Genomic DNA, 15,348 nt, shown 5'->3' with positions numbered 1-15,348 from the left:
TTTGGGTAGTTCAACGAGAAGCCCAGATTGTGAAGGAGGTGAATGGTAGTTGACATGTCCGCGGCGCACTGTTGTTCCGACTTGGCCTGAACGAGCCAGTCGTCTAGGTAGGGGTAGACATGAATGTTCTGCCTCCTGAGGTGCGCTGCTACTGTCGCCAGACACTTGGTAAACACTCTTGGGGCTGTGGTCACTCCGAAGGGTAGGACCTTGAACTGATCATGCTTGCCTTGGATAGTGAATCTGAGGTATTTCCTGTGGGACGGGTGTAGTGGAATGTGGAAATAAGCATCCTTGAGATCTAAGGTTGCTAAGAAGTCCCCTTGGTTTAACAAGGGAAGAATTTGTTGCAGTGTAAGCATATGGAAGTGTTCTGATAGTATGTACAGGTTGAGGGGACGTAGATCTAGAATGGGTCTGAGAGATCCGTCCTTCTTTGGAATAAGGAAGTACAGGGAATACACCCCTGTGCCTTCCTCTCCCACCGGCACGAGCTCGATTGCGCCTTTTTGCAGCATCACCACTACTTCCTGCTGCAATAAGTGCAAGTGCTCTGCGGACATAGGCCTTTGCCTTGGCGGGATGTTGGGTGGAGTGGATTTCAACTCTAGGCAATAACCATACTGGACTAGTTGTCGCACCCACCTGTCTGTGGTGATGTTTCTCCAGACGGGCAGGAATTGCTGCAGTCTCCCCCCGACAGGTGTTAAGTGGTCGGGGGGCAGCGACAGAGAGTCACTGTTTGCTTGGGGTAGAGGAGCGGGAGCTGTTGTTTCCTCTGCCGCGACCTCTGTTGCTGTTATTCCTGTAACCTCCCTTGTTCTGTTTTGTGAACGAGGATTGTGCTCCACCTTTTGAGAACTGAGATTGTTGACCCATTTGTCCTCTGGTGACTCAACGTACACCTGAGCGACGAAAATTGCTGCCACGAAACTGTTGTGACTGTAGGGCCCCCATGGACTTAGCAGTTTCTGTGTCTTTTTTTATTTTTTCTAGGGTGGTGTCAACATCTGGACCAAACAGACTATCAGGATTGACTGGCTGATTAAGAATGGTTGTCTGAATATCTGGTTTAAACCCCGAGATGCGGAGCCACGCCTGTCGTCTCAGCATAACGCTAGTGTTGATAGCTCTAGCAGCTGTGTCTGCGGCGTCAAGTGCACACTTGATGGCTGCGTTTGAGATTAGCTTCCCTTCCTCAATAAGCAGTTTGGTGCCTTCTTGGAACTTTGGAGGCAGGTGTTGTATAACCTGTTCTAGGGTGTCGTAATGCGCCCTATCGTAACGTGCTAAGAGTGCTTGTGTATTGGCAATGCGCCAAAAGTTTGCGGCCTGTGCAGCTACTCTTTTGCCCCCTGCCTCTAGCACTTTGGACTCCTTATCCGGGGGAGGAGCTTCACCCGTCGTCTGGGAGTTGGCACGTTTCCTGGCATTGGCGACCACAAGAGAGTCCAGTGGCAACTGTCCCCGAATGTATGCGGGGTCTGCAGGTGCAGGTCTGTACTTCTTTTCAATGCGTGGATTGACCACTCGTGCTCTGGTAGGCTCCTTAAATATATCCCCAGCATGCTTGAGGACCCCTTTAAGCATAGGCAGCGTCTTTACTGTCCTTTCAGAGACTGAAAATGTGTCGAAAAGGAAGTCTTCCTCTATCGGGTCAGCATGCATGTCCACATCATGATTGGCTGCTGCCCTCTCAATTAGCGCATGAAAACCTGCTGAATCCTCAGTTGGGGATGCACGTGCATTAAAAAGCTGCGGGTCCTGCCCCACACTTTGGGTGCCCTGGTCATTCGTGTCATCATATGAATCCGGTTGTGCATCTGGTTCATTGATAGGGAAATTGTATTGCTCGTCCTCATCATACCCCTCACCCGCAGAGTGTTCTGGTGAGGGAGTAGGGCTCCGTCTCGGAGGAGGCTGGATTGGTTCCATGAGGCCTGAAGCGTCAAGGGGCACCCTTTTCTTTTTCAGTGGGATGACATATGAGTCCACTGACTCTGAAGTGATTTTTCTCTTATAGAGGGTCAATTTGCCTGTGTCAGCGTCGATTAAATGCTCTGAATCATCCTCTGATTCGAGTACCCGACGTGGAAGTGGGCCAGCCGTTGAAGAAACCGTCTTCTTCGGTGCCGATTTGGTGGAAAAGGCTTTCGGCGCCTCCTTTGGCGGCAAAATAAAGAGAAGTTTGCCAGAAGGCTTTGCTGGATTGTCCTTTTGCGCCTGCGGCGATGATATCGGAGCCGACGGAGCAGAGGCCTTCTCCCTGATTCTCTGTAGTGATTCGGCGATGAGGGACGTCTCACTCCCAGTGGGTTTTGGCGCCGACGAGGATGTTTTGACCTTTCCCTCGGATCCGACGTCTTTGTGGGCCTTGTGCGCTTTCGACGCGGATCCCGCTGTCACCGACCCCGAGTCCTGGGACCGGTGCGCAGACGTGCCAGTCTTCGATCCGTGCGCCTGCGTAGCCTCCGTGGAGCCGGCTTTGGCGTGCTTGGACGGCGGCGCCGCTGTTGACCCGTGCCGACCATCTTTCTTAGAGGACCCCTCCTCTGGCGTCGATTTTGATTGTGCAGCAGCGGAATCGACGGACTTCTTCGACTTCTGCGGACCGGAGGTCGACGGAGTCGATGGAGTAGCGGGTACAGTCGTTTTCGCCGGCACGGCAGCCATCTTAGGGACACTCGAGTCCTTAAGTTTCGGTTTCGTTTTCGGGTCGGCCATCTTAGATGTAGTCGATCCCGATGCTTTCGGTTTCGGTTTCGATACAGTCTGCTCAGCAAGTAAGTCCGTGGCCGGGCCAGAAGGCGGGGCTGTGGCTTGCGGCATTGGGTCTTGGGTAAGGCCTACAGGCGATCCCGTGACCCGGTCGGTATCCTCGAAACCTTCGGGGCAGAGCTCGTCCCATGAGCTATCCGCCGCGGCCCCATAAATCTCTTCGTCGTCTCCTACCTCGTCGACGTATTCAAGGCCTTGACCCACGACTCCGTCGTCGTCTACCGGATCCGCCTCGACCTCCGTCTCGGGTGGGGAGATTTGAAGATGATGACCCTGGTCCTCTTCATCTTGGTCGCCGAAGATGTTTTCCGGATCCGGGGCCGCTTGTCTAGCTTCCATGCGCACCGCGCGCCGAAGCTTGAGAGTCTTCTTAGACCGGAACTGTGCACAGGCTTTGCACTTGCCGTCGTCGTGGTCAGGCGAAAGGCATTTGTTACAGACGGGGTGTAGATCGATGTGTGGGTACTTGGACCCACAGAGCGGGCAGTACTTAAACGGGCTCCGCTCCATGTTCAGAAAAGTTTTGCAGTCGTGTCGCGATGAGAAGGCCTCAAAGTCCGAAGAGCGAAAGAAAACTCCGCTTATTCCGGCTCCAAGAGACGGAAGACTCGAGACCGTGCGCAGACAATACCGACGCAAAAAAAAGCGAGGCCTTTTGGCCGCTAAAAGTTAGTTTTTCTCGGTTTCGACAGAAAGACGTCGAGACCACATCCGAACCCAATGGCGGAAAAAAACAATCTGGGGATGGAGCCGATGCCCATGCGCACTGTAGTCCAGGGGAGGAGCCACCTATCTCAGGATACTTCGAAGACTCTTCCAGGACAACAATGTGCGATCATCCGGACCCAACACTAGGCGGCGATCTAATGCTAAGATATGAATTTAGCAGCCCACATGCCTCGAACACTCTGTCTTCAGGAGCCATGCTGCTAGGCAGAGGATCTCTGGCTCTGGGTGAATTCCCCATCGTATTGCATGGAGAGCAAGTCTTTTTGCGAACTTGTGTGGTGGTCCCTGCGCCATCTCCACTATTTGTGTGAGACAAGTCTGCCTGGCCCACTGTGGTGCTAACAGAATCAGTATCATGTTGCTGGTTCTGCATTTGCTGAGCACTCTGTGTATCAGTGGTATCGGTGGAAAAGCGTAGGCAAATGTCCTTGACCAACTTATCCATAGGGTATTCCCCTGGGATTGTTCCCCTGGTTGTCTGGAAGCGAAGTATAGGCATTTTGCATTCTGGTGTGTTGCAAATAGGTCTATTTTTGGGATCCCCCAATTCTTGAATAGCTTTTCCGTTTCCTGTGTATTGAGCTCCCACTCGTGGGATGCTGATGTCTGTCTGCTGAGCCTGTCTGCTTCCACCTTGTCCTTCCCTGGTAGGTGTATCGCCAGGAGGTCTATTTCCAGTGGGATGGCCCATTTCCATATCTCTTGCGCTCGGTTTGATAGTGCTACTGATTGTGTTCCTCCCAGTTTGTTGATGTAGAACATCGTTGTGGTGTTGTCGGTTTGTATCAACACTTTGCATGTACAGTTGTTTCTGGAAGGCTTTTAGGGCCAGGAACTCGGTCTTTAGTTCCAGGTAGTTGATGTGTCTGATTGCATCTGCTGGAGTTCACAGACCTCTCACCTTGAGCTGGTGTTCATGTGCGCTCCCCATCCCCTCTGGGATGAGTCTGTGGTGATGGTCACAGTTTGGTTTGGTGGTGTTAAAGGGTTTCCCCTGGTTATGTTCTCTCTGTTCCACCACGCAATCTCCTCTTGCACTGCGTGCGTTACAACCACTAGATCTTCCCAACTCCCTGTAGCTTGTGACCATTGTTGTTGGAGCCTTTCTTGGAATGGTCTCATGTGGAGTCGTATATTGGGGACAAGGTGTATGAAGGACATCTTCATCCCCATGATCTTGCTCGCTGTCCTCACTGTCAGAGCTTGCCCCTTCTGGTATTGATGTGTCTCCTTCAGCAGGGCAAGTGCTCTCCTGTCACTGGGGAACACCTTGCACTGAATGGTGTTGATCTGCGCCCAGGAAGATCTTCACCTGTTCTGGTTCCATTGAGGATTTCCCCCAGTTTATTGAGAATGCCATTTCTGTCAGCGTCTGCGTGACCCGCGGTGCATGTAGCTTGCATTGTTTGTAGGAACTTGCCTTTATCAGCCAGTCGTCGAGGTAGGGGTATACATGGATCCCTTCCCTCCGATGGTGTGCTGTTACAGCTGCGAGGCATTTTGTGAAGACCCTTGGTGCGGATTTTAGTCCGAAGGCTAGGGCTGTGAACTGGTAGTGCGCTTTGTTGATGGCAAATCTTAGTAGATGTTTGTGCTGTCTGTTCATGGGAATGTGTAGGTAGGCGTCTTTGAGGTCTATGGTGGACAAAGTCTCAGTCCCTTATTTGAGGAATAACCTCCTGTAGGGATGTCATTTCCAATTTTTTGAGTTTCTATGTATTTGTTTAGGAACCGTAGGTCCAAGATGGGTCTTAGAGTTTCGTCCACCTTTGGTACGAGGAAGTAGTTTGAGTAAACTCCCTCGTTTCTTTCTTTGAACGGTACTGCCTCTATCGCCTCCTTGTGGAGGAGTTCTTGTGCTTCCTGTAGGAGGAGCGCAAATTCTTTTGCAGAGCGCGCCTTTTTTTTGGTCTGTTTGGTGGCGTCTTTTCCAATTCTATACAGTATCCGAACTGTATGATGTTCAGTATCCATTTGTCTGTTGATATTTTCTTCCACTCCTGGAAGAAGTGTTTTAGTCTACCTCCTACTGGTGTTACATGATTGCAGAACCTTGGTTTGAGTGTGTGCAATTGTTTTTTGGGTCTTTTGACGTACCCCCTCCCATGGAGGTGTTGAGTGATTGGGCACGTTTGGTGCAGCTGAGTCACTTTGAGGTGGGTTGCTGGCCCCCTCTTGTTTGTCCTCGGCCGTTCGCACTCCCGCGAAAGGACTGGCCGCAAGGTTGGTATTGCTAGGTTTGCTGTTGCTGACCCTGCTGCGCTTGGTTGTTGCCCTGGTAGGTCTGCTGGAATGTCTGATGTGGCGTTCCTGGCTGGTTTCCCCCACTGCTGTTTGGTCTTCGTGCTGGGGTGCCCCTTCTCTCTCCCTCTGAACTGCAACGCCCCCATGGACCTTGCAGTTTCATTTTCCTTCAGCTGCGTCAGTTTTTCATCTACTGGCGCTCCGAACAGGGTTTCTCCATTGAAGGGTGTGTTCAGAAGGTTATTCTGGACTTCCGGTTTGAAACCTGAAATCCTCAGCCAGGCATGCCTTCTTTCTGTTACCCCAATCATCGTGAGCCTGCTGGATGTGTCTGCTGCATCCAGGGATGATTTGAGGCAGGAGTTAGCCATGTTCTTGCCTTCCTCCACCAGGTGTGCTGCTCTCTGCTGGTATTGTTCAGGGAGGTGTTTGAGTAGCTGTCCAACCTCCTCCCAATGCTGGTACGTATGCCTGTTGAGTAGGGCATTAGAGTTAGCAATGCGCCAATGAATTGCTGCATTCCTCTCTATTTTGCTTCCAGTGAGGTCTATCCTCTTACTCTCCTTGTCTGGAGGTGGCCCTGAGTTTGTGGGAATGTTGGCCCTCTTCCTGGCTGTTGCTGCAATGATGGAGTCAGCCGTGACAGATCCCTGGATGCATGGTGGGTCCTTAGAGGAATGTTTATACTTTTTCTCTGTCCTAGGTGTGACAGATCTTCAGGTTGTTGGCTCCTTCAATGCTTCCATGCCCTGGTCCAGGACACTTGGGAGCATGGGCAGGAATTGGCTCCTTGTTTGAGTTCACCCCATATGCTGCAGCTGCATTCTTAATGACCATATTATAGATCCCAATGCTGTCTGGAGGCGAAGGCCTCTAAGGGTATGTCTCTACGGCCTCTTCCGGGCTTTCGGCATCGTGGTCCTGCCAATCCAGGTTCTGCGCCACCGAGGATGCGGACCCCAAACTTGTTTGTTGGTCTTTTTCGCCTTCTCCCTCATAATATAAGCCCTCTTCCTCCTGGTGCTCAGCGGGTTCAGGAGTTTTCAGCGGGTCTTCGGCGTCAAACTCCTCTTCGACCTCTACTTCAACGATCGTCGTGGGCTTCGAAGGGATGGTGAATTTTCTCACCCGTTCGTCAAACTCCTTTCTCTGGAGTATACTTTCCATTTTGGCCTCGAGCCTCCTCTTTTTCCTCTCCATCTGTGCGACCTGTTCGGCATCGAGTGTTTCGGCCGTTCTCTTCGGTGCTGAAGTCGAAGTTGTCTTTGGCTCTTTTTCCTTCGGCGCCGAGTGCGCCCTTTCGGGGACGTGCTGCGACGACCTAGGTCTTTCTTGGGTTTACGCTGACTGGGAGTCCTTTTCGAAGGATCCACTGGGCTGTTTGTACATGGATGCAGCTGTTGCCGTCGATTGTTTCGGCGCAGAGTGCTCCTTTCGAGGACTTTCACTCTTTTTTTTCAAGAATCTGTCAGGGTTTTAGGGGGTCGACGTCTCTTACCTCCTTTGTCGACTTCAAATCGGTCTCTACGACCGTGTAGTCCTCAGGTCCCTCAGCGATGTTGTCCTCTTCTCCACTGGAGAGGCCCAAGTCCCAGAGCGACGGAGGCTGACCTTGGCCTTGCATGTTGTAGTTGGCTCTCCTCTGTCTCTCCCTTACTGTAAGGGTCTTTGGGGTGAATGCCGAGCAGGCGTTGCAATCCTTGCTTTCGTGGTCGATAGGCAGGCAGAGGTTGCAAACCAGAGCTGGTCCTTCTGCATGTACTTGTGGTGGCAATTACGGCAGAATTTGAACTGTGTTTTGCCAATTCCTGCGCTCAGGGGGCCCCCTGTGTGCGCATTCTCCGTCGGACGTTGAAGTTTTCGAATTTCCTCTCCTTCGTCGGCCCGGCTCTGTGATCTTGATTGCGAGAGGTCTTCAACTTTCTCGGTGGTCTTTTGCTTTATTTTCTCCTTTTCTTCCAAAAACTCTGGAACCTCTCGATGACAATCCAGATCCAACGGCAGAAAAAAGAATCTGAAGATGGCGCCCAAAGGTGGGAGCTTCCGGAGGAAGAAATGGTGGGACGTCGACGCCCACATGGGCTACTAGGAAAAAAAAAAAGTGAAAAAATACTACGATTCCGGACCCAACCACTAGACCGCGGAATGCACAGAATAGTGAATCCAGAAACATTCATGCTGCAAAACTAGAGATGTAAGTATCCACAAGAAATTGGCTCCAACTTCTCCCCTGTACCGACAACCCCATACCAGCAAATAGGCAGGCTTTTTTCTGGTGAACACAAACATTCACTGAACAATTGGGATGTAGCCACAGACCAACAAGTTACTTACATTTGGTAATGCCATATCTGGTAGAGACTATCTAGCCGCAGATTCCTTACCTTAAAATTATCCCCAGGCATCAGATTGGATCCAGCAATTTTTCAGCAGCAGTACCCCTGTGTGCTGGTAGGTGGTATAGTTCAGCTCCACGTGGCATCTGAAAGGACGTTCATGGTGGCTACATAGGTACCACTCAAGGCCTTCTGTCAGTTACTTTTCATGACTTTCCAAGCCAGAAGCACAGAGCCACGGAGTACACTGAACAGTGGTGTGGAAAACTAGGGCACTGAAAGGTGAAAGCCCTGTCCCTAGAAATCCATTTGCAGAGAGGGGAGGACGGGTAAGTCGGTAAGGAATCTGCGGCTAAACAGTCACTCCCAGATAAGGCGTTACCGAAGGCAAGTAACTTGACTTTTAGCTGCAGATTCCTCACCTTAGAATAGATACCCAAGCAATACCTTCCCGGAGGTGGGCCTACAGAACAAATTCAAACTAGAAATCCTGCACGAAAGTACAGGCAAAATGCAGACCTGATTGTCCAGGCAGTAGTGCTTGGTAAACGGGTTCAAAGAAGCGCACAATGCCGCCTGGCAGATGTTCAGGATTGGAACTTCACATGCTAACAGTGGTTACAGCTTTAACTCCTGAGGAATGAGTATGTAAACCCTCAGGGGGCTGCTTTTTAACCAATGCATAGCAGATCTTTATACAGAGCACAATTGTTCAGGAGATGGTTGTAGGAAGCTGGCTCTGTATATACTATACCAAAGTGAGGTATAGTGTGCAGAGTCCAGTGGAACTCAAAAGGTAAGCAGAGGGGGTGGGGGATGATGTCGGGGAGTCTTAAGTTTTAAGGCGAACCAATACAGCTTACAATGCTCTTGTCAGTCTAAGAAGCTGGAAATGTAAAGGGGTGGAAGTGATTATCAATAGTGGAGAAGGCAAGTAAGGTACTGAGTTGCAGGGAGATATTGATCTAAAGAGATTTAGGAAAGGGGTACAAGGTAAAGACTGCAATTAAAGATGCAAGACGTGGAGCAATAGGCAGGAAAATTGGAGATAGATTCAAGTTAAGTAGAGGAGTATTAGAGATTCATCAAACTGTGGAATGGAGGTGTAACTTTTACCATGACATTCTCAGATTTCTTCTCCTCATTGCACTTTGGACACTCCCAGCAATTGGGCAACTCTTCGTTCAGTATCCCTTCTCCATCCATCTGTGAGTAGAGAAGATAGAGAAAAGGTGATGAAAAGCAGTCTTTTACGTTGTATACAGGAATAAGGAATAAAGACATACCAAATCGATCCAAACTAACTTATTTGAACCCCTCTGGCAGTAGACATACTAGTCAAAATCAACAAATGACTCCTAACCCAACCACTGTTTTGATCACTACGCAAAACCGCTAGCCACACTGCGCCACTTTTCATTTAACCAATTCCGAGGTTGAAACGAAGACTTTCAAGGTAAACACCCAACATGCGATTAGTAAGACTCACCATCAGGCAGCTTGGATGAACGATTTCGTTACAAATAGAGCATTCCATCAGTTTCTTTTCAAAGCCCTCAGCATTTTCGTTCCGGTCCACTTCACCACAAAGGGCACAGGTTACCGAGTGGGGTAGCCTTGGCTGCAAAGAAATAAGAGTGAGTGCAAGATTGAACAGACTTTAGCAAATAGAATATTCTGAGGATTACCACTCCAAGTAAAAAGTAAGCGCTGTCCCAAACAAATGTTTCCAGTGGTACCTTCCATTCTATTTCCTTTATATCTCAAAACGAACCCACAAGAAAAGCCTGCTTCACACTTACCCCTTGCTCACAGCATGGCACTGACTTTAGCTTGTCCCCATTGACTCAATTGTGAGGACTTAACTTTGAAAATCAGCAGGCCTGATCCAACTGGATCCAGTGTGTGAGGCAAATGTGAACTAGAATAAGTTTTCAATCACAGCTATTGTTTTGTTTTACTTTTCTCTTTAGCTTACTTCATTCTCCAAGTATGAAATTCTAATGCAAGAAATAACTAGGAGTATGGTGGCAGTGGAGAGAGATTTCCGAGTACTAATCACCACTTTACACAAACACCTGTCATTGGTGCAATATCCCCAGGAGCAGTGGTCATAAAATACATCAGTGCAGCCCAGGAGTCTGCCCCATTTTTGTTATGTTAAGATAGACCAATTTGTAGAACGTAACCAAACCTGCAATGTTGAGCTGACCGCGAAGGAGGATTTGTGACTCCACGTTTAATGTGAGGAATTGTTGGTTTGGCCATTTCTGTGAAGAGCGAGGACTCCCTGCGTTACAGACTGTGGTTTTCGTTTGTTGACGGACTGAGAAGGATAAGGCATTCCATACTTCGGATGTATGGAATAACGGTAGAGCTTTGTTTGCCCAAAGTCCTGAAGATGCCTGGATTGATAAGCGGCTGAAACGCGTCGACTGTTTTTCAAAGGCACCAACATACAAGAATTGATGTTGAATATATGAAATAGAAAGGAGCTAGGCATAAGGGAAGGGCAAAGGATTATACCTTCGGAAGCTCCATCGTATTTATGGTGACATGGTTATAAGGAATGTGGTTTTGTAATTATTTGCGAACATCCTTTTTGAAATAATTGTGGGCAAAAGAACCATATAAAAGGTTCAATAGATTTTTCTGATTCACTATTTTCATTTGTGTGTACCTTGTGAATTTGTATGTATATTGTAGATATGTGTAGATATACATGTTGAATGTGTGTATATATATATGTGTTAAAAAAGAGAAAAAGAAAAGAGAATTAATTTTCTTTGAAAAAGATATGGTTTACTAAACTAAATATGCAAACCAACCTTTGACCGTTTTCTTTGACTTATTGAATCTGTTGGATTGCACTTAGATGAATGAGTGTAAAATATAACTCAAGATTGATTTAATTCTTATGAGATTAATTGCATCAAGGAAAGCTAATTAATAGTATCTGTCCTGCAACAAATACTGACAACTACACCACAGGCATCATTTTTCATTATTTAATGGTCTACTAGAATGGGCATGACTGCCTGGAGACTCTTGCCTAAGTAGCTTATATTAATGACAGCTTTGTAAGCAGGGCCTTTATTACTATAAACAATGCATGTCAGCAGTCCGATGTGCATGTGCTAAATACTAAAACAATGTACACTGTGGCTAAATAGTTCCAGACAAACTGAAGTGGGACTGAAATACTATAGTACAGCTTGAATAGGCAAAGTCACGGATCCATGCATTTTCCTTATGGGTAACATGTGGGTACTAAAGGCCTCACCAGTCACAGAACTGTTCCATTTACATACCAGTGACTGTCATTTTCGGTTTACATTATACCAATAACTAAACAGTTTGTCATTGCTATTGTATCATGCTGTACCATAGTATACAACCCTCACCATCTAGAGTAAGATAACTGTTCTCAAGTGCCATATTAGTCTTCCTAAAATGGAGAAAGAAATCCAACGATCGTGTCAGTCCCTCTAAAAACCATCAGATTTCTCCATTATCCATCCTTAAGTTCAGAGAGGCTCATTTTTAATTTAATCTTAAGCACTACCACACCACTCTTACTCTGCGGCCACCTACAAATCAGATATTGCCAGAATGCACTGTACCGAATTCACTCTCCCAGGGCTTTTATGTTGGGCAATCGCTAGAGCTCTACCCAATTTACCTTGCAAAATGCTACTAAATGTATCCTGATGCTCCTTCTGACAAGCGATCACCTCAAACAGCGCATATCACACCAGTGATCTGCTACAGCATTGTATTTTTCTTCAACCACAAACTGCAGAACTATAAAGTGTCCTTCCCTAATCCAGGCACATTGATACACATTTAATAGCCGCCTCTGTCCATTACAGACTGGATGGCCACACATACAATTATTTCTCCTTCCGAGATCATGACCATCTTCACATCACATTTTTTTTTCTTGTACATTTATCAACCCTAACTCTATTCAAATGTCACTAATAAGTTTTCAGGTGTGTGAGTTGATGTGATCCCCAAGGATAAGGTTACTCACCCAGTAAGCATGTGTTCTTGGCATGTAGATTTACATGCTTTGCATACTCCTGCCATCAAAAACAAAGTGCAAACATCCAGACCCAGCGGTCTGGATGTTTGCACTTTGTTTTTCTTCGAAGAAGTCTTTCCAGTCACAAGGTAGGGGACTCCTCCTTTCGGTGATAGTGCGCATGGACATCGACTCCATTGTTTCACCGGAGAGGGTGAGAATGGAGTTAGTAAGAGTAGAATAGAGATGTCCATGCCTATGTATATAAAGTAAAAGAGAACTGCAACAGGTATCGGTACCCAGGGAGGCAGGTGGGTGCATGTGAATCTGCAGCTCCACATGCCAATAGATGCTTACTGGGTACGCAACATTTTCCATTCGAGGCATGTGAGCAGTAGATCACATGCTTTGCATAGACTATACAGCAGTATTCTCTCAAAGCGGTGGCTAACCTGTTGCTCTTGCAGTTGTCTGAAAGAGTGTCTTAAGTACTGCCTAGTTACATTAACATGTGGTCTGGCTAACCCATCTACGCAATATGGCTTGGTGAATGTGTGCGGTGTAGACCATGTTGCAGCTTTACAGATGTCAGCTATGGGAATATTTCCTAAGAAAGCCATAGTAGCCCCTACTTTGCGGGTGGAATGCACTCTAGGGGGGTATTGGTAAAGTTATTTTTGCTTTGGCATAGCATGTCTGAATACATTTACCTATCCAGCGAGCAATACCCGATTTAGAAATAGGATTGCCTTTGTGTGGTGGAGCAAAAGCCGCAAAAAGTTCTTTAGTTTTACAAAATGGTTTGTTCTTCCCATGTAATACAATAACGCTAACATGTGTAGAGCTCGTTCTGCCACTGAATCTGGTTGGGGAAAGAACACAGCCAACTCAGACTGATTGATATGAAAGGTAGATACCACTTTGGGAAGGAATTTGGGATTGGTGCGAAGGACCACCTTGTTTTGGTGGACTTGAAAAAATGGTTGAAACTCATACACTCTCTTCAGTGATGTAATAGCAATGAGGAAAGCAACTTTCCCAGTGAGAAGTTGCATTTTACATTTGTGCAATGGCTCAAAGGGTGGACCCACTAGTCTGGTAAGGGAAACACCTAGAGATGCACACAGAAGCCGGCGTGTACGCAAAAAGGTGCACCCAATTTCAAGAAGAAATTTAGTGTGTAAACAAACTAGCAAGACCTGGATGTCGATTGGCCTGCTGAAATTCAAATTCGTGCGAATGGGCTGGTGCCGCCATAAGGCATGTAATCCCCTAAGGTGAAAGGCACGCAAGAGAAGCTGCAGTAATGTGGGTTAGCTAAACCCAGGGTAAAGTAAGGGAGAATGAAAATCCAGTACTGCAATGGGTGCAGATTACTGAGAGAGCGCTAATGCTGCTACTACTCGTAAACTCTTAAATGATACACTAATATCGAGTCATATTGAAAACAAAGCCCAAAGCAACCAAGGGCTTCGAACAACAAACTCACAATCCGCAGCTCATTATGAAGACTGGTATCCAGTCATATGTGGGTATTGCGTGTTAAATGGAAAAATAAAACGTTTCTTTGGAGACAGGGCAGCCAGACAGATCAAGTGAGTGGCGCTGATGAGTGGCAAGGAAAGTGGGTGAGAATGGAGGAGGGGTGGGGAGATGAGAGGCTGAGACAGGAGAGCAAGCTGAGGAGAAGCAACAGTGAACAGCGGGAGGAGTGAGATTGGGGGCGGGAGAAGAATCAGCTGTCGGAGTAACTTCAGCAAGGAAATCAACATAACAAGCTTAAAACGCAAGCCTGAGGCAAATGAAAAAGGAGTACACCGAGATTAACATATATGGCTAGAAGTCCAATGATTCAAGTAACCGGGGAAGTCTCCAGGGCGGTACCAGAACAGCAAAAGAGGGGACAAGTGTAAACTATTGATCATAGAAAACAAAGGAATTTTGAAAGGCACACAAAGGAACCAATGATAAGGGATGGGCGCGCTAAAAGCCCATCGAGTAGAAACACCTTGTCTCGAAGAGACAGCGCATGCGCTGCCTAGTCTAGACCTAATAATGGCTACCTGATCACTTGCAATGTATGGTAATGGAACTAGACATTACAGGTGCACATCTGCTCATGCACCTTGCCTTACGGCTCTTAAGGCCTGCTGTAGGAGTGCCTTACATATAGTATACTTTGGAAATGCATACAGGGAGTGGGCAATGTTACGGTTTTCGGAATGCCTTGCACCATTTCACCCATCTTGCAATGGTACAGCATGCAGTTTATGTGGGTGTCCCTTTGGCCCATAGGGACCCTCTTTGGTACCCATGCCCAGGGTACTATAGGTACCATTTACCAGCGACTTACAGGTGTGCTCAATTCCTTGCCAACTGGAAAACAACTGGACATGTTGCAGTTAAGGGGCTGAAAACATTGGTACTGGAGCCCGGCTAGCAGGCTTCAGTGCACGGTCAGTCGAAAACCAGCATCTAGTAGTTCAAATGGGGGCAAAAAGTGTGTGTGGGGTGGTGCAGCTCCGAAGGGAAGTCTTACCTCCCTACAACTATTGCTTGTTAATTAACATTTCTGCATCAAGGCAATGAATACCATTCCATCTCATCTCAATTTTTGTCTCTACGTGAAATGTATCTAGATTTTGACCGAAGAATATCGTTACCCATCCTTTTTGCCTTGAACACTATTACGACCCTCTTAATGTTTGCAATATCCAGCCACTGCATGTAGTCTCAGACATTAAATAACTAATCCTCAGCACATTGGTCTACCGGAAAAAGTGCCTCAGCTGTTACCCACTATTGCCAACATGTAAAATAACTGTCTGTTCAACACAACTGCCCCAGTAGGTCCTCACTATAAAAGTACTCTCAACTAGAAGTCTTGTGTGTGCAGTCTTGACCCACACCAACTAAAGCAATCTCCGTCCACACCCTTGCCCATTTTCTGTGCTCTCATGCAGTTGCAGGGTGGGGAGAGAATGTTTTTGCTCTTCACCTGTGTTCGCTCTTCACTGGGTAAGCTAGAATATATCATATGGGATGCGCACTTGGTACCATTCACAGGGTTGAGATTGTTTATACCAGAGAAAAGTGCGGAATGTACATATCGGCTTCGAAGCAAACATGGGGGCCGGGCCAGCTTCTGTGAGTGACCTCGACGCAGTCGGTACGGCCAGCCTTGTTTTTGTAACAGGAGGAAGGGGGAAAAGTTTCTAGAAATCTCTCCTTGGG

The 15,348-nt window shown here is 47.4% G+C and overlaps 1 protein-coding gene across 2 annotated transcripts in view; it reads right to left on the bottom strand.

The window, feature by feature from the left end:
- KDM2A (lysine demethylase 2A) overlaps positions 1 to 15,348 on the bottom strand; it is a 789,087-nt gene that overhangs the window by 156,321 nt on the left and 617,418 nt on the right. For both annotated transcript variants that reach the window (XM_078657462.1, XM_078657547.1), the window contains 2 exons: positions 9,577 to 9,708; positions 9,204 to 9,293 (listed from right to left, as the gene is read on the bottom strand). In XM_078657462.1, coding sequence (XP_078513588.1) covers positions 9,204 to 9,293; positions 9,577 to 9,708 — 222 coding nt within the window. The remainder of the gene's footprint in view (positions 1 to 9,203; positions 9,294 to 9,576; positions 9,709 to 15,348) is intronic.

The sequence above is a fragment of the Lissotriton helveticus genome, chromosome 1_1 (genome assembly GCF_964261635.1).
Source record: "Lissotriton helveticus chromosome 1_1, aLisHel1.1, whole genome shotgun sequence".
In the NCBI taxonomy this organism is placed as follows: Eukaryota; Metazoa; Chordata; class Amphibia; order Caudata; family Salamandridae; genus Lissotriton; species Lissotriton helveticus.
The sequence above is the reverse complement of the archived record's forward strand: the minus strand, read 5'-3'. Positions and strand labels throughout refer to the sequence as shown.